The sequence below is a fragment of the Patella vulgata genome, chromosome 3, assembly GCF_932274485.2.
Source record: "Patella vulgata chromosome 3, xgPatVulg1.2, whole genome shotgun sequence".
NCBI lineage: Eukaryota > Metazoa > Mollusca > Gastropoda > Patellidae > Patella > Patella vulgata.
This window is the reverse complement of record NC_065881.2, coordinates 76,297,581-76,324,834: the sequence shown is the minus strand read 5'-3', so window position 1 is coordinate 76,324,834 and position 27,254 is coordinate 76,297,581. Positions and strand designations below refer to the sequence as shown.

General features: G+C 36.5%; 2 protein-coding genes across 3 annotated transcripts in view; one reads left to right on the top strand and one right to left on the bottom strand.

Annotated features, from left to right (window-relative positions):
- The first annotated feature begins 1,507 nt into the window (after positions 1 to 1,507).
- Positions 1,508 to 11,934, top strand: LOC126816131 (kelch domain-containing protein 4). Its single transcript, XM_050542336.1, has 12 exons — positions 1,508 to 1,721; positions 2,254 to 2,345; positions 2,597 to 2,675; positions 3,428 to 3,526; positions 4,554 to 4,690; positions 5,600 to 5,692; positions 7,175 to 7,401; positions 8,085 to 8,218; positions 8,446 to 8,540; positions 9,580 to 9,994; positions 10,845 to 10,938; positions 11,704 to 11,934. The coding sequence occupies exons 1-12, from the start codon at positions 1,608 to 1,610 to the stop codon at positions 11,910 to 11,912; spliced, it is 1,788 nt and encodes a 595-aa protein (XP_050398293.1). The 5' UTR covers positions 1,508 to 1,607; the 3' UTR covers positions 11,913 to 11,934.
- Positions 11,935 to 15,532: 3,598 nt separating this feature from the next.
- LOC126816128 (junctophilin-1) overlaps positions 15,533 to 27,254 on the bottom strand; it is an 85,048-nt gene continuing 73,326 nt past the window's right edge. For both annotated transcript variants that reach the window (XM_050542333.2, XM_050542334.2), the window contains 3 exons: positions 23,069 to 23,187; positions 18,878 to 19,863; positions 15,533 to 17,769 (listed from right to left, as the gene is read on the bottom strand). In XM_050542333.2, the coding sequence (XP_050398290.1) occupies positions 17,683 to 17,769; positions 18,878 to 19,863; positions 23,069 to 23,187 (1,192 nt within the window). In that variant the 3' untranslated portion in view covers positions 15,533 to 17,682. The remainder of the gene's footprint in view (positions 17,770 to 18,877; positions 19,864 to 23,068; positions 23,188 to 27,254) is intronic.

Here is a 27,254-nt window from a genome sequence, read left to right as displayed (position 1 = left end):
AGGACAGTCGGAGCAGAACATTAGGACATTAAACCCCATTTCTCTTCTTCATAATATCATAACAAAGGCACTCGAAACCCCATGACCCGAACAAGCTCCCGGAACACCGTTTTGCTGCGCAGGCAATCCCCCGTCCCGCACAATGAAATTGTTCCTACAAAAGGGGTCGAATATGTCAATAAACCCTAAAAGGTTCCTTTGGATTCTCTCGCGTTGTTTCCCCCTTGTCAATTGTGCAGAGTGGGCGCTTGGGCAAAAAACAGCATCTAGTCTTTCGGATAGGGCGAAATGCCGAGGTTTCAGCGTTGGCCGTGGTGACGCTGCATGTTCGAGCAAATTTCTTTCAGCATCCCGCATGGGCGTTTTAATTGGTGCAGAAAAGTAAAACGTTAAATATCATTTCATGTAATTATTATTTTCAGTATATCCCCATGATGATACATTCTCTAATACATAATATATCACGCCCGTCAGAACGAAATTTATATGAGGGGATTCAGAGTAACGGTTTAAGGAATAAAAGCGGTTAAAGCATTGTACGTCTTCAAACAGTATTGTTTACATTTTATCCGTCTTGATGGCCTCGTTTGTCACGCAATTAGTTTTTCTGCAATATTCTGCTATGCACTGGATAATTGGGCATAATAAGATCGTGAGTCATGACGTAACGTTATGTAAACCTATTTGGTCCAATTTGGAGCTGTGTTTAAACCGTAATGATATTGTTACGCAGTTAGCTATTGGTTATTAATCGGACTATCGACCAGTCATAATTTGGAACAGAAATTTGCTTTCTTTACAGCTGTGTTAAGTGGGATTAGCTCTAATCAAACGAAACACTGCGAGGAGTAGGCCTATGGGGTAGAAGTTGGAATTAGAAGCATATAGTAGGCAAACTTCTCCTCCTTAGCATTACACAAGGGACCAAGTGAAATAATTGACCATATTAGTATCAAAATGGCCAACGCATCTTGTTGACGAGACGTTAAACTCCATTTCTTTCCTGATTTTGCTCATAATGAATTGTTCAATTGTTCTGATTCATTGTTTCGCTTTATGGTGGGGACTCAGCGGGTGAGGCGTTAGCTCACTAAACAGAGGTGTTGGCCGAGAAAATAAATCGGGAATATCCAGCGTTTCCTCTTGTCAGTGATACAGGACGGCTGGCCTGGAAAGGAACGGCGTCTAGTCGTTCGGTGGGACTATAAATAACGGAGATCCTTCGCAGTTGGAATTCTCTCAGAGCACACTAGATTTCCATTCATTCAGGCTCATTTTTAGTCATATATAGATTTTGGTGATGGGAGCACCCAATCGATTATATCTCAACATCTATTGTAATAGGTGAAATAATACTTTTTTTTAGAGGTGGGGCTTGGAGGTGAGTGAGCGGGTGGCGCGGGGTAGCATTGGTAAGATTCGAGCGTGTGCCTTAAAAATCTCAAACTGTAAACCGCCCGAATGTATCCTCATTTCCGTCCACGTGATTATATATGTAGACTCGATTTTCAAGAGTACGACTACAATAGCACATGGCGTAATCGGGTTTGTTTTGATTCCAAACTTATTATTGTATTGCCATTTAAGAAATCGTTTATAAATACAAAATGGGTAAAAAGAATAAAAAAGACAAGAAAGGAAAGGGACAAGAGAAGACAGCATTAAAAACAGAGAAAAAAGCCGAGAAGAGAGCTAAAAGAGAACTGGCAGAAATTGGAGAGGTAAACATGTAAATTTGACAAATCGATATTTTAGTCTAATATTAATATCATCGATGTTATATTTATATTATTCCCACACGCCCTACTGTTTTGCCCCGAACTGGGCTAATGAAGACGGACATACGTCATACACTGTGCTATGAGGGAAATTTTGCCCGGACAGCGGCACTGCGACTCTTATATTGAATCACAACTGTCAAGGGATCTTTTTCGTGCATGCCAATACATGGGACCTCGGTTTTTTGTCCCATCCAAACGACTAGACAGCTGTCTTTGCCAGCCCTCCGTTCTGCATCACTGACAAGGGGAACCACGCCGGAAAATCTGGATGAACTTTCTCATCCAATACAGGGATCGAACACCCGACCTCCAGGCTAGCGAGCCAGCGCCTTACTTAGCCACCATGACTCGCTCCACTCAATAGTGGAAAATCTAGAGAAGAATCACAATTACCATTTTTAATTTTTTATCACAGATTTTAATTTAATACTAAGATTCCAGTCATTGTGTTATTTGCTGTTTATACTTGTAGGATGATATAAAGAAACAAATAGCGGAATATCAAGATAAAGCTAAAGATCGAACTGAAGTTTTAGAAGAAAAATGTCCACCACCTTCACCAAGGTATGTTTACTTTCTATTTTTCAATATCCACCTTTCTGACTAAATTTCAGTATTGGATGGTTGTGTTTAAAATCTAAAACTTGATAATTCAGAGGTTTTGTTAGTCAAGAAAATATTTTAATTGTGCTCAATCAGTATTTTAGTTTTAAGCTTTTATGAATAGGATCGACCGTCCCAGTATTTCTTCCACAGTATGTCAATGTGAGGTTTGGTCCATTACTCTAGAAAATGTACTTTCATTCTATTTTTAGATGCAGCATGAGTTTAACAGCCAATCCAGATAAAGAAGAATTATTTATGTTTGGTGGCGAATATTATACTGGAAAAAATGTAAGTTTTCGATGTATGATCTTCATTCTTCCAAAGTCAGATAGCAATAGTTGAAATAGTTTGTAAACATCATGCTCTCAAGTAGCCTATATATAGTCCAAATCCATATTAGCTCTCTTTTTTCATAAAGGGGGGAGGAGCTAGGTAGTCTAACATATTCCATTCAGATCATAAGAGGCAGCCATTGAGTCAAGTGGTTAGATGTTGATCCCAAGCTTGCATTGATATGAAATTGTACAATGTGTTAGTCCCCAAATGACCTAATCTCTCTCTTCTTTTCTGACTAATTCTGCTGATAGAACCGAGGCTGATCACCAAAGGACGGGTTGGGGGCGTTGGTCGCCGAATGGTTAATGCATGCGCGTTGGATCAGACGTGACAAGGAGTAGGGTCGCCTGTCCAACTTCGTGGATTTTCCCCAGGTCCTTTGGTTTCCTGCCACTACTAAAGACCCCTGCCCTCAACCAAATTATTGAAATAAAATTGAACCCTATGTTAGTCCCGAAGTGACCTGGTTTCCTCCCACTTCTAAAGACCCTTACACTCCACGAAATTATTGAAATAAAACTGAAGCCTATGTTAGTCCCAAAATAACCTAGTTTGTCTCAAGTGGACATTAAACCCCATTTCTTTTCTTTCTCTTACCAAAGGAAATGATTGCCAGCAGAGTGGAGGGATTAATTCTATTAAAATTTAGCACTGGATAATTGAAATGTAGTTAGATATGAAATTGAATATTTTATTTATTTCAGATGACGTTATATAATGATCTGTTTATTTATAATATCAAGAAGAATGAGTGGACCCGCATCACAGCACCCAATGCTCCACCACCTCGCAGTTCGCATCAGGTAAGTTTTCAAAAAATGTCATCTTTTAGAATTCATATGCAGTATTTTCTCAATTCGTTTGGTGCCTAAAAATTGATAAATCTTGTCACAATTACATAGTATTTCCTCAAAGTAAGAAGTGAATCATGGCTCTCATTTCAAACTTTTGCTCGCTGGTCAATTTTGGACATATTCTATTTACCTTGATTTGGGGTCACGGTGGCTAAGTGGGTAAAACGCTGGCTCGCTAGCCTGGAAATCGGGTGTTCGATCCCTGCATTGGCCGAGAAAGTTCATCCAGATTTTCCGGTCTGACAAGGACAGCTGTCTAGTCGTTCAGATGGTACAAAAAAACGAGGTCGTGTATACACATGGTGTGCACGTAAAAGATCCCTTTACAGTTGGAATTCGATATAAGGGTAGGCTGTAGTACCGCCGTCCAGGCAAAATTTCCCTCATAGCACACTGTGCATATGCGCGTCTTTAGCCCAGTTCGGAGCAAAACAGTAGGATGTTAAATCCCATTTCATTTCATTTTTTTGCCTTGATTAGCAACTTATTTTTGGGAAGGATATGACTTTAATTTTAGCATTATCAAATTTTATTAAAATACATGTTTATACATAAAAACTATAAATTTAACTGTATCAGTTGTATTTAAATATATATTCTTTGAAATTCTAATTTTATTCTGGTTGTACATGACAAGGAGTAGAGTTGCCTGTTCAACCTCATGGGTTTTCTCTGGGTCCTCTGGACTGCTAAAGACCCTACGCGCTGGTGAATTATTGAAATAAAATTGAACCATATGTTAGTCCTGAAATGGCATAGTTTGTGTCGAGTGGAGGTTAAACCCTCTCTCTCTCTCGGAGCATAACAGTAGAAGTTAAACCTAATTTCATTTCATCTCTCTCTCTTGACTGACAGGTAAGAAGATCAATTTCATGCCTAGACTGGCAAATATAACTGAAACAAGAGCTGTGATGTGAACACTCATGTCAGCTTTCAACACTTATAATAGAATTAATATCCTTTCATATGTTTATAGGCAGTTGCTTCTAGTCAAGGCGGTGGACAGTTGTGGATATTTGGAGGAGAGTTTTCTAGCAGTAGTCAGTCTCAGTTTTATCATTATAGAGATTTATGGGTTTATCATATTAAAGATAAACAGTGGCAAATGATCAGGTTAGAGATTATCATAATATATTGATTTGTTTGTTTGATTGGCTCACTACTGTTAAAATGGGGTTTAACGTCCTACAGTTCTGTTCCAGGTGGGCATACGCCATACGGTGTGCTATTAGGGAAATTTTGCCCAGGCAGCGGCACTGTGGCCTACTCTTATATCGAATTCCATTTTTCTTTACCTGTTGATTATAGTTTTAAAAAAACAATTTTGCGCAGGCAGCGGCACTGTGGCCTACTCTTATATTGAATTCTATTTTTCTTTACCTGTTAATTATACAAGTAGTTTTAAAACACAATTTATACTAAAGCCAAACTTATAGAATTCCTAGTTATTTCCTCTCAAATGTGGATTTTACTTCTATTCTTATCATCTTCATTTATTACAGTATCCATCTGTTACTGAATTGAAAATAATCAGAATTTTTAATGTGTCAAGGGAGATAATCAGAATGTCTAATGCATCAAGGGAGACAATTGATCTCTATTGTTGGACACAGTACACCATTAATTTTGTATTTAACAATTTTTTTGATTCGTTGATAAAAACAGTCATCAAGTGCAGATATTTTGAATACATGTCTCCCCCATAGGTGAACCCAGGGGTTAGTAGAATGGAATGGAATGAGACCACTGGGGATAACAAGGATGCCAGCCTCTTAACTCTGTTAGGATTCTGATTCAAAATCATGTATATTCACCAAAACCTGGCAGCAAAAGGGGGAAAGGGAGAGACAGACTAAAATCAAACAGGATTAAAATCGTGGGTAACAACCAGATGTATGAATTTGATGGTACATGTATCTCTGTATTTGAAATAATTCCACTGCTGCAACGGGTATTGTATTGCTTTTAAAACCATCCCTATTCTGCATTTACTAATCTGTTTAAATATTGTTAAATATTTAGTGCTCCAGGAGGACCATCATCTAGAAGTGGTCATAGGATGGTATTATGGAAAAAATTATTGGTGGTTTTTGGAGGATTTCATGATAATTTAAGGTAAAGATATCCTCATAGATTCTAATTCCCATTGAAGACTATTAAAACCATGTATCGTTATTCACATTTTTCGGATGATTGTTCATAGCTTAATTCACATTTAATTAAAAAAAACTAAACCGAAGTATCAACGGTGGGTAATCTCCCAGCTTGGTTGTAACCAGTTTAAAGAGAGAGAGAGACAGAAATGGGGTTTAACGTCCACTAGACACAAACTAGGTCATTTTGGGACTAACATATGGTTTAATTATATTTCAATAATACGCTTGCGCATAGGGGTCTTTAGCAGTGGGACGAAACTGGGGTTGGACAGGCGACTCTACACGTACAACCGAAACCAGTTAAAATGAAATGAAATGGGGTTTAACGTTCTGCTGTTCTGCTTCTACTGAGCTAATGAAGACGGGCATACGCCGAAAAATGTGCTATGAGGGAAATTTTGTCTGGGAAGCGGCACTATGGCCTACACTTATATCGAATTCCAACTGCCAAGAGTTCTTCTTTACGTGCACACCAATGTATACATAGGACCTCGGTTTTTGTCCTATTCTGACTAGACAGCTGTACTTATCAGACCCCCTGTCCTGCACCATTGACAAAGGGAAACCTCGTCGGAAAATCCTGATGAACTTTCTGGGCCAATGCAGGGATCGAACACATGACCTCCAGACTAGCGAGCCAGTTTCAGCCCCACTTAGCCACCTTGACTCCCCAGTCTAAAAAGAGGCTTATTACAAGATTTTCCGCAACTCGTATTGTTGGTGATGATTTCAATATGATGCCAAACCCTTTTTTGGTCTAATATTTCTTTTAACCTTTAACCGGTCATTGTCAACTATAATCACCACAACGTTATACAGCTAAGTGGTCACAGTCGACTAAAGTCGACCACAGCAAGAACCTTTTTTTATAAGCCACATTTAAGTATTTAGTTTTGTAATTAATTGATATGGCCACGCATGCGTGTCAGACAGAAACTTGTCTTGTCAAGTGCATTGAGAAAAACATGTCTTTGTTCAACATTTTTTGACGAAAAACGTTATTTGCAGATGTCGGGAAAGTTAAAGACGCTCGAAGTGGTTGAAATACTTATGAATTATTCCGACTCGGATTATATCGATGACACCGATTCTGAAGACGATATTTCTGATGAAAAGGATTTAGAATGATTTGCAAATTACAGATCAACTTATCCCCTTCAACTTTTTTATTGGTGTCAAGAGTCTATCACTTATAATTATTCGGCAGTAGTCGATTGAAATAGGCATGCAAAATATTTCACGTCAACCTTTATTTAGCCTGACCACTTGACGTCATGACGTCGACCGGTTAAGGGTTAAAGGGCCACCTTTCATGATATTGTCTCATAGATTTACTAATCAAATACAAATTATCTTGCATTCCAATTTGATCATGGTTTGACTGTAATGTTGCCCAACCCCTTATAACGTGGTATAAACAGGTCTTTTTGTTTTCCTTTAGAGAATACAAGTATTTTAATGATTTATACACCTTTGATCTGGAAACCTATTCTTGGTCTCGTATAACTGCAACAGGTATTCCTCCTGCACCACGATCAGGCTGTGTTATGGCTGTTAATCAGGATTCTGGCAAGATTGTTATATATGGTGGATTTTGTAAAGAAAAAGTTAAAAAAGATGTGGATAAACCAACTACTTACACCGATCTATTTTCTTTGACTATAGAAGGTATGATTCACGTTGACTGTCAGGGGGCTGGGCAATCTCATTAAAATACAGATTTATATTTCGTTTCGTTTTTTATACTTTCGATGGCCTACACTACATGAAGATCTGACCGGTTGTAGCGATAGGTCGCGTCAGAGGTCATACGAGCGGCTTTTGACCTATGACGTCAGACATTTGATTAACCAATCAGCATTGATGTTACCAGAGGATTACCCACAGTTCCGTGCAAAATTATCATTTGATATGGATTGAGTTGAAATGTAATATATTTACTTGTCAGACTGTTCTAGAAATTTAAAGTAAAACTTGATATACAAATAAAAAAAACATGATGAATGATAACAAAGCGAAATAAATTATTAATCTATGTACTTGATGTCTTTATACTTAGAATTGTCATTGAGTCAACTGGTGTGGTTTTAATTCCCCGGTTGTACATGACAAGGAGTAGGGTCACCTGTCCAACCTCGTGTGTTTTGTCCGGTTCCTCCGGTTTCCTCCCACTACTCAAGACCCCTACGCGCAAGCGAATTATTGTAATAAAATTGAAGCATGTATTAGTCCCAAAATGACCTAGCTTGTGTCAAGTGGATGTAAACCCCATTTCTCTCTCTCTCTCTTTTTACTTAGACTTGTGTAAGGCCTGTTGATTTTTCAGTTTAAATTTTTATTCATTTATTAAGGTAAAGGAGATGCTATGAAATGGAAATGGTCACAGATGAAGCAATCAGGATCACGTCCTACATCAAGGAGTGGTATATCAGCAGCTGTTGCTCCTGGTAACAGAGCCATATTATTTGGTGGAGTTTATGATAAGGTAAATGTTTAAACAAGTTTATAATTTCAATATGTGTATGTTGTAGACGTGTTTGGGGTTGGATTATATGTTATTTACAATTCAAGTCTTTGATTTGGCTTTAAGGTCTTAAAAAACTAACTGTTGTTAATACCTAATATAAGTTGTATTTCTATGTTATATTCCGGTTTTATGGAGTAGTTGATGTTCATTGCCTTATAACTTTTAATTAACTAACTTTTTTTTAGGGGGAATTGGATGATGATGATGAAGAAGGGATATTTTTTAATGAGATTTTGTCCTTAGATACGGATAAAGGCAAATGGAACGATGTCATCATTAGGTTAGTACAGTAAAATAAGGGCAGTCGTTCTGATTCAAATGGGACGAAAAAAACGGGCTCCACATGTGTAGGCCTACACATAAAAGAACCGTTAATTGTTAGAAATTGAAGAAGATTAGACAAATAGATGCCACTGTCGGGGCAAAAGTATCCTACCTCACATGGAACACATAACCATAGAAGTAAATATTGCCATAGGTTAGTCTTAAATTGAACAAAACGTTGCCTTAAAGAACTAAACCCCTTTAATTAATTTTTTTTATTATTTCCCGTCTTTTTCTATCTTATCATCAGATTGGGCATAAAAATGAACCATGTTGGTCCCAAAATGACATTGTTTTGGTGGAATGAATGTTAAACCTCCCTCTCTCAATGGGGCTTAACGTCTGCTTCCACCTGCATGAAGGGTAATATCGTAGACAAGTGTTTCCTATGAAACTTGCAAGAGGAGCCAAATAAAAGGCTTGTCTCACATGGTTTGGTTGGAGAAGGGTGAGAGATTGAGATACCTAATTGATTTTGTTTCCTTAGATAAAGGCACAAATGCTTTATAAGTAGCAGCATATAGGCTCCATTGTAATTGAAATTTTGACCTCATATTTCCCCAATGGCTTACAAACCATTATCTCCTGTTATTATGAAGGGGATTGGATGGCCGAATGGTTAGCGCATGTGCGCGTTGTATCACAAGGTCTGTCATTGAGTCAACCAGCGTGGTTTCGATTCCCCGGTTGTATGTGACAAGGAGTACGGTCGCCTTTCCAACCTCATAGGTTTTCTCTGGGTACCCCTACAATCAAGCAAATTTTTGAAATAAAATTGAACCATATAATAAGTGCAAGAGGACCGCACTACACATAAAAAAAAATCTACAAGATAAACCTCCGGACAAGACAGAAAATAGACATTGCACCAAATAAACAATAACCAGCTTTGTGTTGGGTGGACGTTAAACCCCATTTTTTTTCTCTCTCACTCTGTTATTATTTTTGTTGTGTGGTCTGTGAATATTATTGTAATTGATTCCTTCCTATTTTAGAAGCAAAAAAGGTACAACAGAGAAAAAGAAAAGAAGAAGAAATAAAGAAGAGAGTGAAATGAATGAAGAAACCGTTGAGGAAGCAGAAGAATGTTTAGATGAGTTAAAACTTGATAAACAAAGGGAGGCAACTAATGATGTAGATATGGAGACTGAATCTAGTAGTGTATTTACTGTTAAAATTGGACCCCAGTCGTCACGTAGTGGTGATAACAAGGGAGAAGACAATGACGATATATTTCGGCCCTCTCCCAGAATGAACTGTGCGTTAAGTGTTAAAGGGAGTGTGTTGTATTTGTACGGGGGTCTTGTAGAGGACGGCGATAAACAGATAACTCTAGCTGATCTTTATTCTTTAGATTTACATAAATTAGATGAATGGAATATTATCATACCAGAGGACAAAAAACTTCAGGTAGAGTTCCTATGGTTACAATTATCAATTACTCCACTGAAAATGAATTATTTGTAAAAAAAAATATTTGAGTGCACCGTTTAACACCCCATCCTTAACTTCATTCGGGATAATAAAGAGACTTCCTCTCATTTAGCAGGTTTGCATTAATTTGAATATGCTGAGTGCCCATTTTAATACAAATGCCTTAAAGATAAATTATTGTAGATTAGATAACGAGCTGGCAGTTCTCACTATAATAGTTAAAAACTAGATAATGTAAAGAGAATTTGCTGAAAATTTCAGTCAAATTGATCCACTCTGAACCGAGAATTTAGCGATTGAATTTTAGGACTTGCCTCGATCATCATTACTAAAGTCGGTATGGTTAAATACATAAGCTCATTTATCCATTTCTTGATTTAATCATTTATGAGTGTAGAGCAGCAGATCGCGTCCCAATCCAGTAAATATCACAGGCTAGCGATTGGTCTGAATAAGTTAATTAATGTCTAATTAATAATTTAGATAACATTTCAGGCCTAAAGAAAGACCTGCAATAGGCAGATTTAGCTCTTGCATAATGTATGTTTAACTTTGTTCAGCATGGGATAAAAAAGAGATTTATTTGCATTAAATTCTTCCCAGTATTTCTAAGGGTAGTACAGTTATATTCTTTCAATTACTTTCCTGCACTGAATGAAGTCAAGCGTGGTGATATTGAAATGGGCTCTGTACAATGTCCGTCCGTCTGCCCTTCTGTCCCGCCATGTTAATGAATTTTCCGGTTTATAAAGTTATAGTTTTCTTTGTTTATTTTTTTTAATTAATCACCATAAACTAAGATACATGTATCATCTTCTACAACCAGGTATGGGAAGAATCATCAGATGAGGAAGATGATGATGATGATGATGAAATGGAAGGGGCAGATGGTGGAGATGATTCATCTTCCAGCGATGAAGGTTTTTAAAACTTTCTATTTGTCCATTTCTCTATTTTATGTCCAATCCAATATATTCTACTGTCCTGAAGGATGAATTTATGGGTTTTCTCCAGGTCCTCATGTTTCCTACCACTGCTAATTTATTGAAATAAAATTGAATCATATATGAATGATGCATCATTCTAATTATAAAAAAATAAGTGGATGAGTTCTGATACTACATGTAGATATATGTGATGTGCAATGAAATGTGGTTTAATGCCCACTAAATGCAAGCTAGGTCATTTTGAGACTAATATATCGTTTAATTTAATTTCAATATTTCGTTTGCACGTAGGGGTCTTTAGCAGTAGGAGGAAAGTGGAGGACCCAGAGAAAAAAGCCCACAAATTATTGAAATAAAATTGAATCATATATGAATGATGCATCATTCTAATTATAAAAAAATAAGTGGATGAGTTCTGATACTACATGTAGATATATGTGATGTGCAATGAAATGTGGTTTAATGCCCACTAAATGCAAGCTAGGTCATTTTGAGACTAACATATCGTTTAATTTAATTTCAATATTTCGTTTGCACGTAGGGGTCTTTAGCAGTAGGAGGAAAGTGGAGGACCCAGAGAAAAAAGCCCACAAGGTTGGACAGGCGACTCTACTCATTGTCATGATGAACTGGGGAATTGAAACCACAAAAACTAAAAGAAATATGTGAGATAAAAGCTTAGAATTTGTAGTCTATGTTCACTCCAGATTAATTACATATATTATTCTGTTTTAATAGATTCTGATGATGAAGAGATAACATTTGAAGATGCCCCAAAGCAGAAGGATGACGAATCTGTGGCTGATTATTTCCAACGATCAAAAGACTATTGGGTTGATAAAGCTGCTGAAATATTTGAAGAGGATAAATCTAAGATATCAGCACAGAAATTAGAGAAATTAGCACATGAATTATGTAAAAAAGCTTTATCAGACATGAAGAAATAAATATTATGTTAGAAGTATATAATACTATGTTTCATTTTATACCCTCATCCTAGGTATACTCCACTATACCCTGGGTTCATCCATGAGGAATTCTGACTAAGTGGGTGAGACGCTGGGTCTCGAGTCTGGAGGTCGGGTGTTCGATCCCTGCTTTGGCCGAGAAAGTTCATCCAGATTTTCCTGCGTGGTTCCACCATGTCAGTGATGCAGAACTGAGGGCCTGACAAGGACAGCGTATGCCCAACTTCATTACTCCATTTCATTTCATTTCCATAGGGAATTCATGTATTCAATTTATATAAGCCCTTGATCATACCTTGATTCTATGAACCAATCAAAAAACCAACCTTAGCCTTATTGCTTGTTTGTTGCAATAAGATGAGAGTTAATTCCCCTCACTAAGTTCCTTTGTATTTAACTATGTTTCTGATTGGTCGATAAAAATAGCACAGTAGTCAAGGGCAGATAATTTGAATATTTGTCTCCCCCATGGATGAACCTAAGGGTACGTGGAACAGACTGAGACCACTGGGGATACCGATGATGATGTTTCCTTTGCTGTTAAAAGAGAGAGAAATGGGGTTTAATGTCCACTCGACACAAACTAGGTCATTTCGGGACTAACATTTAATTTTATTTCAATAATTCGCTTGCGCATAGGTGATTTTTAGCAGTGGGAGGAAACCTGAGAAATCCCTTGGGGTTGGACAGGCAACCCTACACCTTGTCATGTACAACCAGGGATTCGAAACCTCGCCAGTTGACTCAATGACAGTGTAAGCCTTATCTTCATTTTACGACATGGAAAAGCGAGTCTACTTTCTGGGTTTTTTTTGGCTTAGCGAATTGTAAGTGGAATGACCATGTGCGCCTTACGACTGAGCTGTAGAATTTCGCAATTTTTAGGACCATGGAGGCTCACAAATTCGGTAACTACAATTGTATAATCTTTCATATATAGTTATGATCATTTCTTAGCATATTTGGTTCTTTACTATTAAAATAATGTGAGTTTTGCTTGTGCACGCTGGTTTGTATTTCTTCAACTAGCCCGCCCGCCATTTTCATTAGGTACCCGGCATTTGACCTAGTATTTGCATAGCTACTTTTAGTAATAAGTAATTGCCTTTTATTTAGTTTATACATATTTATACCTAAACAGCATGCATGTTTGGATTTCCATTGGGCAACTGTGTGTTTTTGGTTCGGTGGAAGCTGTCGCAAAACAAGAGTTGTCTCCCTCTAGTCATGTTACCTTGAATTTCACACTGTGCAAATTTTACAGACAAATATAACTTACGGTAATAAATAATTTTATTCTGTGTTTAAATTCTTGAAACATATTTGTATTTTTTAGTAAATCATCATCATCATTAATAGTAATAAAGTCATCAGCTGAGTATGGTATATACGATTCCGAATTATTGTTATGATTGTTGGTGCATGGACGAGAAGCCCCTCCGGTGTCTATATAGGTATTAGACATTAGACCCTATAGACAGGCCTTATGATACAGTGCGCTCGTGCTAACCATTCGGACATCAACCACCACCCCCACCCCCTGTTAAAAGAGAGAAAAAGCTGTGTTTTGTTGTTTACTGGAAGGCAAAATACAAACACTGCAAAAACAACCCTATGCATGATTATAAAAATAAAGGACACTTTATGCTTCTGTTGCATTGACAGACACAGAAATCAGTCCTGTCACAGTTTTGTTAATCCCGATAACTGAGAGTGAATGGAATCGTGACAATATACTGCTCTACCATCTGGGCTACTGAAGACAGACATACCCCAGACAGTGTGCTATGAAGTAAGTTCATCCAGACTTTCTGGCGTGGTTCTCCCTTGTCAGTGATGCAGGAGGTGGGCCGTTTGGATGGGACGTAAAACCGAGGTCCCGTGTACACATTGGTGTGCACGTAAAAGATCCCTTGACAGTTGGAATTCGATATAAGAGTAAGCCATAGTGCCGCTGTCCGGCCAAAATTTCCCTCACAGCACACTGTATGGCGCATGCCCGTCTTCATTAGCCCAGTTCGGAGAAAAACAGTAGGACATTAAACCCCATTTCATTTCATTTTGCTATGAAGCAAATTTTGCTTGGACAGCGGCACTACGACCTACTTTTATATCAAATTCCAACAGTCTATGGTTATGGTTCTTTTACTACTAGACACTGTTCCTTGTAAGGCTCGCTGTCCTGCACCACTGACAAGGGGAAACCATGAAGGAAAATCCTCTGTATATTTTTAGTATTTTAAGGCACCACATTCAGTATAGAACTTTCTATTTAAACATTAAATCCCATTCCAGTCTTCTTTTTGGATAATAATTATTAATCCTATGAAATCTATCATTTTCATCGACATTTTCAGTCCATAAAGCTTGATTCACTCTGGCATCTCATCAACTGGAAAATCATAAATCAAATAAATCTGCTAGGTCGAAAAAAAAAAAGTTTAATCCATCAGTTTAATCCTTGGAACCATAGTATTATTACACTCAGTAAAAATGTCTTTGGTTAAATAAAATGTAATTCACTCCTTCTGAATACTACATTCTATGGCTCCTAGAGAGGCTGTTTATTTCTTGTCCTGGGTGATTTTTAAATGCACCCAACAGTGACTATGGATGTACATGTATGACACTACATATGTGAATTGAAATGGGGTTTAACATCCTACTGTTCTGCTCAGAACTGGGCTAATGAAGACTGGCATACACCATACAGTGTGCTATGACGGAAATTTTGCCGATACCTGACTGAAACGCAAATTGTCAAATAAATTATGGTAAACCATTTGGTTAAAAATCATGCCTAAGAGGAGGTGGAATTCCTAATAATATACACTGATCCCATACCAACTGTTTCTACGAAACATAGCAATACATGTTTGGTTGTCTTAATATATCAAAAGCCACAACAAGAAAATAAATCTTGTATTATTATAAATATGACATGACATGAAAGCAAATATAAAATGAGTTTCAACGTCCTACTGTTCTGCTCCGAACTGGGCTAATAAAGACGGGCATGCGCCATACAGTGTGCTGTGAGGGAAATTTTGCCCAGACAGTGGCACTACAGCCTACTCTTATATCAAATTCCAACTGTCAAGGTATCTTTTATGAGTACGCCAATGTATACACAGGACCTCGGTTTTTCGTAACATCCGAATGACTAGACAGCTGTCCTTGTCAGGCCCTCCTTCCTGCATCACTGACAAGGGGGAACCACGCCGGAAAATCTGGATGAAGAAATGAAAGCAGCAGCAGTATTTTAAAAATGCATTATGTAAGACCTGAATATGCCTATTGCTGGACGTTTTTGGGTTTCAAAAAGCCCACATGATAAGTCTATCATCAACTCTCTAGAGCATAGAGTGGCCAAGATATTTCAACACTCACTGGCTGTTTAACAATATAACGTTAAAATGGATAATCTTGTCAAAACTTCAAACACTTATAGCTTCACTCAGACTAAAGTAATTTGACTGAACTTTTCAAAATATTTCATTTTTATCTATTTTTGAACTATTATAGTAAGAAGGGCCAGCACGTTATCTAAATCTTACATAATGCATCTTTAACGGTGTTCAGAAAAAACAAAGAACAACTTAAAATTTATGTACTATTTATTCACAGTTAAAACACTCCTTCAAATAAAAAGTTGTCAGTTTAATAAATAACCATAGTAATTCATGTTTAATTAACAAGGCTGGTCATGTGACCCCATCTTGCGCTTCTAAACATGTTGCTATGTCATCCAACACTTCTATCCAAAATGGCTGCCAGAATGGCAACCAAGATGGTGGCATTTGGTTGAAATTCACTGAAGAATCTGGTTTTGACTAAAATACAAACACATCAAAGACTCATCTAATGTACAAAAAAACCTAGTCTACAAATAGGCAGGCAAAAAGAGACTATGGTATTCTAGTCTACGGCAGGCAAATGAGACTAAAATTAAACCACTTTTTGGGACACAAAGTCTCGTTTTCAGTGGTTTTGGAACGCTTTGAAATACTATGGAATTAAATGAAAGAAAAAAAAAATTGAAAAATAAATTAAGTTATGTTAATAATTAAACAAAAAAAAAGATTCTACACCCAAAAACTAAGTCAAAAATGTACAAGGACAAACTTATATCCTGCAAATTCACATTGATAGAAATTATTAAAAATAATTTGACGAAAATCAATGGTAAAGGAGTGGCCAGTGGTGGCAGGGAAGTTTAAAGGAGCAAATTGCATTTTGTTTTGTAATGAAAGTTTACATGTTTTCATTCTTCAATATCATACAATTGTAGTCTTTTTTTAAACCAAGGGACATAAATCGAATGGCCTCACATGGAACCCTGTACAAAGGGAAGATAACTTTCTTGAAATCTTAAGAAAATATTTTACAAGGGAGAAAGGAGGCAATTATATAAAGAATAATTTATATCGGCCCATTCAGATATATTTCCAAGACAAAAATCACAAGAAAGGGATTTTAAAAATTAATCAATAATTTATCCCTTCCAATATAACACTTGACAAAAAAACTATCGACTTGGTTTAAAGATGAAATAATAAATTATTAATAAATTACTTCCATATAAGGAAACACAATCTGTACACAATGTTTGGAAGATTAGCAAGGCATAATATACAAATATTCAAAAACATAAAATGCAAAATGGTGAAATCTCAATCTTACAATTCAAACCAATTTTGTCTTGAATTATTTACATCCTAAATTTTAATATTATCTATATGAGATCAGGCTAATAATAAATAACTCAACCCAAAAAAGGACGTTGACTTCAGTATCTATATAATTTCTAAATTTGAAAAGTAAACTTTATTATTAATGTGTTTTTGAAACCATTTTAAATTTTCTCTCAAAATAATTGATATTATGACTTGCTAAATTGTCCCAATAAAATTTACAAATTGATTTTTTAAATATAAATATATTACACTTGGCCCAGAGATTTCTTCTTTTATCACAGTTTAGGGGAATTCTGGGAAAAAATAAAATAAAAAATCTCAACCGTTGGATATTTAAATTAACCAAACAATATATTATCATGTTAATAATAATAATAATAATAATCAACACGCACACACTTGGAGACAAACACATCCATTGAACTTTGTGATAATCTGGACAAATACTTCTTTCATTAATGGTTGTCATAACAACTATATATTATGCAAATATATCATCAAGGGTAACTTGTTGCCATGGTGTCAAGGTCACTGGATGGTGTTGGCAAGGTTAAGGTCTCTCCATTATGAACACGATTGAACAACACATCACTCATTGTTATGACTGTTTTAATATCACTTCGTATTGATCGTTTTTGGTTCTCTCCTAAAAATGGTTTTAATTCTAGCAGTAAGACTAAATGATTTCGGGGTAGAAGTGTCATGGTTCACATTATGATGTATGAAACAAACAAAAAAAGTTTTAAAAATGAACGATTCCATAATTCTGATAGGGTGAACATCATTATTCACAGATGTTGAAATCTCAATAGAAAGCATGTACTTGTCGAAACTTCTCATACTTTTTTTTTTTTTTAGGGATTAACAGTCAAACAAACAGCCTTGACCTGTAACCTTTTAATCTCAACCACATGTCAAAGGTCACTTGAGTCAAAGGTCAACAAGTGGACACTAATGGTTTCATTCGTTCCGGGGACCCAAAATCTGGGGTCGAGCTTTCCTGTGACGGTATCAACCATTCTGTTGCCATGGAGAAAGGTAGCAGGTCTGTCTCATGAAAGCAAGTTAAAGAACATGGTTGCTAGGCTGAGGTTGATGGCAATAACTAATACCAGGAGTTGTCTTTCTTGGCACCAGTCCTGAAAAATACATCACATTTAACCATAAGCGGAGTTAAGTATAAGGCAGGGCTGAGCATAACTTTCAATATCCCTTTCGACGAAAGTGTTTCAGATATAACATAATTATACCTAGTAGATCTCAACATTATAATCAGTGCAGGGTCGGATTAAGGGGAGGGGCTGGCCCCAACATTAAAGGGCCCAAGTAAGTTCTACCAAAAAATTATACCATATATTGTACCATATATTGTATATGTTTGTGCCAGATAAATCTCTTTATCTAACATACTGGCATACAAATTACATTTGTGTGACTATGAGGAACAATGACCAGAATGTACTCCGTTTTCACTGTTGATGCCATGTGACATTTTCAGCCAGGGGCCCCATGCAAGCTTAATCAGGCCATCGCTTACACAGTGGAGAGGGATTCACTAGTCCGCCCTATAAGAAATACTATAAGAAGTGAACCCGCCGACTAGTGAGCATTCCCCACCCAGTTAATCAGTAAATCTGATATTTTACTACATAGTTTTACTGATCTTGGGATGTAATAATTTTTTAGGAAGTTACTGACAGACACTAAACAGCAGAAATATTAGATCATATTTATACAAAATGTATAATTATGTACAGTTACTTTTGATAGGGTGAGCCAAATACTGAATTACATGTTCACAAAGTTCAATATTTACAGATCTGAACAGATCATTGATTTAATAAATATACAAAATGAAATGAAATGGGGTTAAACGTCCTACTGTTCTGCTCATAATGGGCTAATCAAGACAGGCATATGCCATACAGTGTGCTTTGAGGGAAATTGTACCCGGGACGCGGCACTATGTCCTACTCTTATATCGAATTCCAACTGCCAAGGGATCTTTTACGTGCACGTCAGTGTATACATGGGTCCTCGGTTTTTCATCCCATCCGGACAACTAGACAGCTGTCCTTGTCATGACCTTCGTTCGGCACCACAAACCCAGGAAAACCACACCGGAAAATCCTGATGAACTTTCTCGGCCAATGCAGGGATTGAACTCAAGACCTCCAGGCTGGCGTGTCATCGTCTTACCCACTTAGCCACCATGGCTCCCTAATAAATATACACAATCCAAATTACCTTAAGATCTCCTAGTATAACCCCAACATCTCCTTGGCGTCTTCTCTCAGCTACATCCTGTAATCTTCGTATCTCCTCCCTCCTTGCTGTTCCCAGACGATAAACTTCCTCACGCCCCATTGGCTGCTGATTGACCATTTTCAAGTCTGGAAGACTACCCCTGTTTGAAGTTGCCCCTAATTTATTTTGGCTTTCTATTTTATATTCATTGGGTAAATCACCTTTACTACGTGCTGGATTTTGATGTACTTCCGCCCTAATGCGTTTTCGGATGCCGTTTTCTATAATATAACTTTCGCTATTTTTACTTGCTAAGTTTTCACTACTGTGAGCTGTCTCTTTTTCCGCTAGTTCTTGCTTGATATTATCGTCAGGTTTATTTATAATACATGGTAGAGTTCGACGCCGTTGTAGCGGACGATTTTTACTATCCTCATCTAGAGAGTCTGAAACACCTGAATCAGGGGAAGTGTCAATCGGTCCCATACGAGACCGTTCATCATTAGTATAAATATCTTTACCCAATCCGCTGTCATCTCTTAGGGCTGAATACTGATCAAAATGATCATTAAGTATAGTTGAATTAAATATTTCACTAAACCCGCGACCACGTCTAGATCCAGCCAAGAAACTGTAGCGGCGAACTTTTAACGATGGGCTACGATGGTGTTGGTTAACATTGAGCGCCTGCATTTTCTCCTGGCCTTGAGGGTTGGCGGATAAAGTATTGAATCCTGCACCACCATTGCCATACCCTGTGTATCCCGCCGTATTTCCGATATCATTAGGTTGTCGAGGTTCACTGTTTTGTTGTTGGTATGAAAGATTCGACATCATTGGAATAGCACCAGGATCTAGATGCTCCTGATCCGAACGCACCGTCATAGACTTAGAGCGATGCGGATTGTGATTCTGCATTGGTTTCACATAACTAAAATCGTAATCCTGTTCATTATTTTCCATTTGTTTCTTTAAAATATCTGTGCCTGGAAAAAACAAAATAATTTAGTTTATAAAAGTACATTAAGTCACCAATGTGATCAAAATAAGATGTTAAAGATACATTATGAGAGATTAAATAAAGAGCTGGCAGTTCTCACTATAATAGTTAAAAACTAGATAATGTAAAGGCAATTTGCTGAAAATTTCATTTAAATTGATCCACTATGAACCGAGAATTAAGCGATTGAAATGTCCGCCTAGCCTCGATCATCATTACTAAAGTCAGTACGATAAACAGCATAGTCTTGATTATCCATTTAATCATTAAATCGTGAAGGAAAGTTATGCAGTAAATCGGCTCATAATCCACTAAAGATCGCAGGCTAGCGATGATATTGAGAGTTGATTATGGTCTGGTTAAGTTAATTTATGTCTAATTAATAATTTAGATAAAATCTCAGACCTAAAGAAAGACCTGCAATAGACAGATTTTGCTCTTGCTTAATGTATGTTAATCACAGCGCATTATATTTGTTCTGTTATACATCAACTTGTGGACCAATCAAATTGTCGCGTTATTAATATACAGGGCTGTATTGTTGTGGTGAAATACAAGATTTCAAACCCACAAGATACAAGAGTGATTTTCATTCGTTTAGCGGTGATAACCATACAGAATAAAATTGACTGATATAAAGAGAAATCGCCCAGGCAGTATATGTTTTGTGATAGGTTGTTAAAAGAAAGTGTAAAAATCATAAAATGAATAAATTATTCAGTTAGTCAATCCTAAAGAGGGTGCTCAAATAACAAAATTCAAACAGAACAGGAAGTCTCAATCATCAACATCCTGGTATACCAAACACTAAGTCAATTTATTTCCATCGAAACACATAAATTATTAAATCTTAGAAATATCAAATTATAAAATGCACAGCTACTATGATAGGTTAATGTATGTACAAAGTTTCATAGAGATATTTTGAACAGAGATATGCACAGGAAACAAAATCAGAACCAAAGGACGGATTTAGCCCATTTGAATATCTCTCCCTAACTTCCTTTGGTGAAGGATAATGTTAATATTATTATCGTGTCTTGACTCTGGCCTGTCACACAGAAGATCTCATCAAACATGAAAAGTCCACTATTCAAGGATTTGATTTACCAGATTTCAGCTTCCCTATCAGTTTGATGCATTATGCTCTACGTGACCGATTCTCACTAAAGTATGACTGTTACGGATTGTAGTTGACAAGTTGATTGACTTTTTAATCAGCAAGTAATAATCAACTTTGTATTTGAGCCGAAACATCAAGTGGCTGCAAGATCCCTGCCTCAAACTAAACTAGTATGAGCTCTTATACATGTAGCTTTACCCCATTTTCTGGAGAGAAAGAGAGAGAAATAAGGTTTAACGTCCACTCGACACAGACTAGGTCATTTCGGGACTAACATATGGTTTAATTTTATTTCAATAATTCGCTTGAACATAGGGGTCTGTAGCAGTGGGAAGAAACCGGAGGACTGGAGAAAATCCATGAGTTTGGACAGGCAACCCTTGTCACGTACAACCGAGGATTCGAAACCACGCCAGTTGACTCAATGACAGGCTTGATGATACAGCGTGCACGTGCTAAACATTCGGCCATCCAATCCCCCCCCCTCCATTTTCTGGGGTTTGAAAATATACCGCTATTTATGACAAATTGAGTTATATTGTAATTTGTTGTGGCCATCTTACTTTGTTCACTGAAAACATTTCTTTTGAGAAATAGTAAACAAGAAGACAACAAATATTCATTTGTTTTCAACTAAAATCATCGATATAAGAATTAAAATGTCGGTCAACTGGCTGTGTCTGTTCTCAAGCGGAGCTAATTGTAAACAGACATTATAAGTTTCGTATTTCCCAGAGTTTGATTGATAGGTGGATCTGGTGTTCAATTAAAATTTATGCGTGACTGAACACATCTTAGTTTTTATCCACGATATCATTTTGGTGGAAGTAGACTTTAAAAAGCTATTTTGCACACATAAGTGGAGTAAGCAACAGAACAAATAAAGCAAATTACTGGAATCAATTTTAAAAAATTCCACCAGGCCCAACTAGTTTTCTTGGTGGAAGCAGAGCTATTTCACAAACAGACGTGGAGTAAGCGACGAACAAATAAAACAAAAACTCGAATCAGTTAAAAAAATTTCACCAGGCCCCCAGACCAACTGGTTTCCTAAGGCCTAATCTTTGTGAAGAATTTTTGTAGAATTAGATGCTGAAATTAGTTTAAAGATGCATTATGTAACATTTAGATAAAGAGCTGATAGTTCTCGCTATAATAGTTAAAAACTAGATAATGAAATGGGAATATGTTGAAAATTTCAAGTTTAGAAAATAGCAGTGTCTTGATTGTCATTGCTAGCATTGTTACGATAGTAATCAATCTCTCGATTATTAATTTTTTAATTAAATCATTAACTGCCAATAGTGTTTAAATCTGTTGAAAATCTAGAGCATCCTAGAGCATCTAGAGTTGATTATGGTCTTGTTAAGTTAATAAATGTCTAATCAATAATTTATATTACATTTAAGGCCTAAAGAAAGATCTGTAATAGGCAGATTTAGCTCTTGCATAATGCATCTTTAATTCACGTTCCCGCATCCCACTCATATAGCCCATTCAGACGCTTTTTTTTAAACCAATTCATAATCGCTGGGGTTTTTAAGACAGCATCGTGTTGCGTTCACACGTAATATAAGCCAAACCAGTTTAACTATTCTGACCTCTTCGGTCGGAGGTTAGAGTTAACTACGCATGGGTAGCTTCATATTCTTTATTCGGTTCTCACACGTTTTCGATAACATTGGCACTGTCTGACCCCGATATTTTCACAGGAATGTAACTTACTGCGTACTGCACATGCTTAAAGCAAACTGGAGCCGGGGTTTTTAAGCCAACCCATTCAGACGGCTAAGATGAACCAGTTTAAAATAAAAATCCTTCTCGAAGACAGGTACAGGCTGGGGTTTTTAAACTGGTTTATCTGCCCCACATTTGCGTTCAGACGCTTAAGTTAAACTTGTTTAACGATCCCCGTTTTTTTTTAAACCAGTTAAACTTAAGCATCTAATCGGGCTATTAGATCATTTTTCTCCTTAGATTTTGGCCATAATATTTCTCAGTTGATGCGAAAATGAATTTTATTTTCTTCAATCCACTCCTGAAAACCACTAGATTATTTTACACCTACCTGGTTGATGGAATTCTGGGGCATATTCTTTGGCTTTTAATCTTGCCACATCACAGTCTTGTTGCGCTTTATCTCCAGCTGCATCTGCTTGCTCAGCTTTAGCTCTAGCATTAGCCATCCTGAAAAATACACAAATATACACAATTATACACAATTATACACAATATTTACTTAATCCATCCCACTTATTATCAACAACAATCGTGATCAGTAAAGTAAATATATTTTGGAATTTTGAATATGATTCACTTTATCTTGATGTCCGATTGGGCATATTCCCAGTCGGACATTTGCCAACTTGTGTAGGACATGTCTGGCATATATGGGTGAAACAGCAGCTATGCTTAATATAGTATTAGATCAAATCCTGGAATTTGTTCCTCAGTTTATCTAATATAACCAGTAGTGAAAGGCATAAGGGTGGGTTGGGTGGCCGAATGGTTAACACGTATGCGTTGCATCATAAGTTAAGTTAAGTGGCGTGGTTTCGATTCCCGGCTTGTACGAGACAAGAAGTTTGGTCGTCTGTTCTCCGGGTCTTCTGGTTTCCTCCCACTGCTAAAGATCCCTACGCCCAATCAAATTAAAATAGTGAGAATGACCTAGTTTGTATGGAGTGGTCCTTAAACCCCATTTCTCCTTCTGTCTGTCCCTGTCTATGTTATGGAGCTTGGATGACTGAATGGTTAGTGCGGGCATATTGTATCATAAGGTCTGTCATTGAGTCAACTGACGTGGCTTTGAATCCCCGGTTGTACGTGACAAGGAGTAGGGTCGCCTGTCCAACCTCATGGGTTTACTCCTGGTCCTCCAGTTTCCTTCCACTGCTAAAGACCCCTACGCGCAAGAGAATTATTGAAATAAAATTGAACCATGTGTTAGTCCCGAAATGACCTAGTTTGTGTTGAGTGGAAGTTAAACCCCATTTCTCTCTCTCTAAGGTATGAGCTATATAACCAGTAGTCTAAGATAATATATTACACACAGGTGATATATAAATTGTAGGTTCAAACATTTTTGTGCTGATACAGCAGTTTTCTACTATGTTACTGTAAGCTATTTATATAAATATCTACAAGATATACTAATGTACACAGGTATACATAATGGCTAAATGAAATGAAATGAAAGGGGGTTTAAACGTCCTACTGTTCTGCTCAGACTGGGCTAATGAAGACGGGTGTATGCCATTGCCATACAGTGTGCTATGAGGGAAATTTTGCCTGGGCGGCAGCACAAATTCCAACTGCCAAGGGATCTTCTGACATTATCGTAGCAACGGTACGTGACCATCAAGTCTTCGTCTCGAAGATCCATTTTATCGTTAAATTTTCAAATCTCACAGGTATTCTAATCCATTTAAATCTCTGCCATCCGATGGCCTGGAGAGTTGATTATGGACTTGTCATGTATAAATAATAGTTTAAATATATAACATTCAAAGCCAAAAATAAAACTTGCAATAGGCAGATTTAAATCTTACATTAATCCATCTTTTATAATTTAGCAAAACATCAAACTGCTGGTAGGTATCATGCCATAGTTCCTTTTCAGCACGAAAATTGTTTTAGAGGCTAAAGAGAGCCTAATGCCCCACCTCAATCCCATTTACCAGACATGCCATTAAACAGACTTAATTAACTAAAATAATGATGTTCTTGTCATGTTTATACAGATGCCTCACACATACACACACTCCGACTCATTCACAAATAAAATCGGGTTTAATGTCATACTTTTCTGCTCCGTTAATAAAAATGTGCTATGAGGTAAATTTTACCATGGTAAGGCAGTGCTACGGCCTACTCTTATTTCAAGTTCTAACTGTCAAGGGTTCATTTACATGCACTCCAATGTATGCACGAGATTTTTGTTTTTTGTCCATCCTAATGACTAGACACTGGCCTTGCCAGACCCTCGTCCTGCACCAGGGATAAAGGGAATCCGCACAAAGTTTGAAGCAACTTTATTAATTGACTATATAAAATTTAACTTTTAAATGCATAAACAACATCGCACCAAAATATCTATCCGATCTCCTCCAATTTTATAAACCTATAAGACAGCTATAAGACTACTTGAACGTAATGCAAAACAAGTTTCTTACAGAAAAAAGGCCTTTTCATTTAAAGCACCTAAACTATGGGACAAGCTGCCCCACCAATTACGATGTTGTAATTCTTCAAATCAAAACTCAAAACGCATCTTTTTAAAATTGCCTTTTATAACACTTCTTAACTTCCCTTTTAAATGCATATTGATTTGATTTTTTACCATTCAGACCTCTTTTAAGTGTAGTACAATTTTTAATTTTATTTATTTTAATTTATTTATTTATTTAAGCACATCTGGGCACTTATGTGAAAGATGGGCTATAAAAATTAACATAATAATAATAATAATCAGGTAAAACTAAAATCTTTATTTCCAGGTATAAAAGATTTTCAATATATATGTATACCGGTATGTGTGAATATATATATATGTAAGTATGTCAGGGAATAACTTGTAACAGATGTTTAAACTATTATTGATTTTAACTTTATTTATTCCACATCAATACACAAAACAAGTTTACCTATTTTAAAATATGTGTCTGCTAGACACACACCAGGTGTTTCAATAGTAAAAATTAAAAATTAGTAGTTACCTGTGCTTGAAACCTACAATTAGTCTTATTCAAACATTTTCAATTTGAAAAATTTAATCAATGCTCTTAAACATACATTATGCAAGAGCTAAATCTGTCTATTGCAGGTCTTTCTTTAGGCCTGAAATGTTATCTAAATTATCAATTAGACATTAATTAACCTATCCAGACCATAATCAACTCTAGATGGCATCACTAGCCCGCGACTTTAGTGGATTATGAGCCAATTTACTGCATAACTTTCCTTCACAATTTAACGATTAAATGGATAATCGAGACTATGCTGTTTATCGTACTGATTTTAGTAATGATGATCGAGGCTAGGCGGAAATTCAATCGCTTTTTTTGCGGTTCATAGTGGATCAATTTGAATGAAATTTTCAGCAAATTCCCTTTACATTATCTAGTTTTTAACTATTATAGTGCGAACTGCCAACTATAAAATAAAAAGACATTCAGTCCAGTTTTAATGGTTACAAACTTCTTGAATTTTACAAACCTTCAGATTATTCAAACATTTTTCAAATTGAAAAATTTGAATCATTCTCTTAAAGAAGCATTATGTAAGATTTAGATAAAGAGTTGGCCGTTCTTGCTATAGTATATCAAAAATTGATAATGCAAAATGAATATATTGAAAAATTCATACAAATTACTTTATTCTGAGCAAAGATATTAGCATTTGAAGATTTAACAAGATGTGTGTATTGATTGTTACACCCATACTGGTTGTTCGAAGCTTAGAATGGCTTCACCATTTTTAAATTAAATCATTAAATGGCCGAACCTATCTAATCTACTTTAAATCGGACCGATCTAATTAATAATTTCTATAACATCTGAAGCCTAAATAAAGACGTTCAATAGGCAGATTTAGCTCTTGAATAATGTATGTTTAAAGTAGCAATATTGTTGTTAATTTATAAAAGTCTTTACATGCAATACTAGGTTATATTAGGGTTATATACCAACTTACTGAATCTTACAAAAACTCTTATTCTTAAATCGTTTGGCTACTAAAATAAGGTTTGTTTATATAATGTTATGTCATAGAAATGAAATGAAATGAAATGGGGTTTAACGTCCTACTGTTCTGCTCCATCTGGGATAATGAAGATGGGCATACGCCATACAATGTGCTATGAGGGAAATTTTGCCTGGACAGCGACGCTACGGCCTACTCCTATATCAAATTGTTAACGTGCGCACCAATGTTTACATGTGATCTCAGTTTTTCATCCCATCCGAATGACTAGATAGCTGTTATGTCATAGAGAGATAAACAATAGGCATTATTCAGGAATATTGCAAGTACCAGTCAGAGCTTAAAGATGCCTTCCCACATACAAACTACTACACACTATGCAGTTTGATGATATATTTGGACTAAAAACATATTCAAACTAACTTTTCTATTGTTTTAATCGGTACAAAACTACTCCCTGCTGTATAAATCAGTTTTGAGCATCCTTGTTGGTCTCATTCCTTGATTGAGGGGAGGGTCTATTTTTAGTTGAGTACAATTTGTTGTTACTC

Coding starts and splice junctions, on each gene's coding strand:
- LOC126816131 (XM_050542336.1), top strand. CDS start 1,608: ATGGGTAAAAAGAATAAAAAAGACAAGAAAGGAAAGGGACAAGAGAAG. Junction 3,527..4,553: donor CACCTCGCAGTTCGCATCAG/GTAAGTTTTCAA, acceptor ATATGTTTATAG/GCAGTTGCTTCTAGTCAAGG. Junction 4,691..5,599: donor AAACAGTGGCAAATGATCAG/GTTAGAGATTAT, acceptor TTAAATATTTAG/TGCTCCAGGAGGACCATCAT.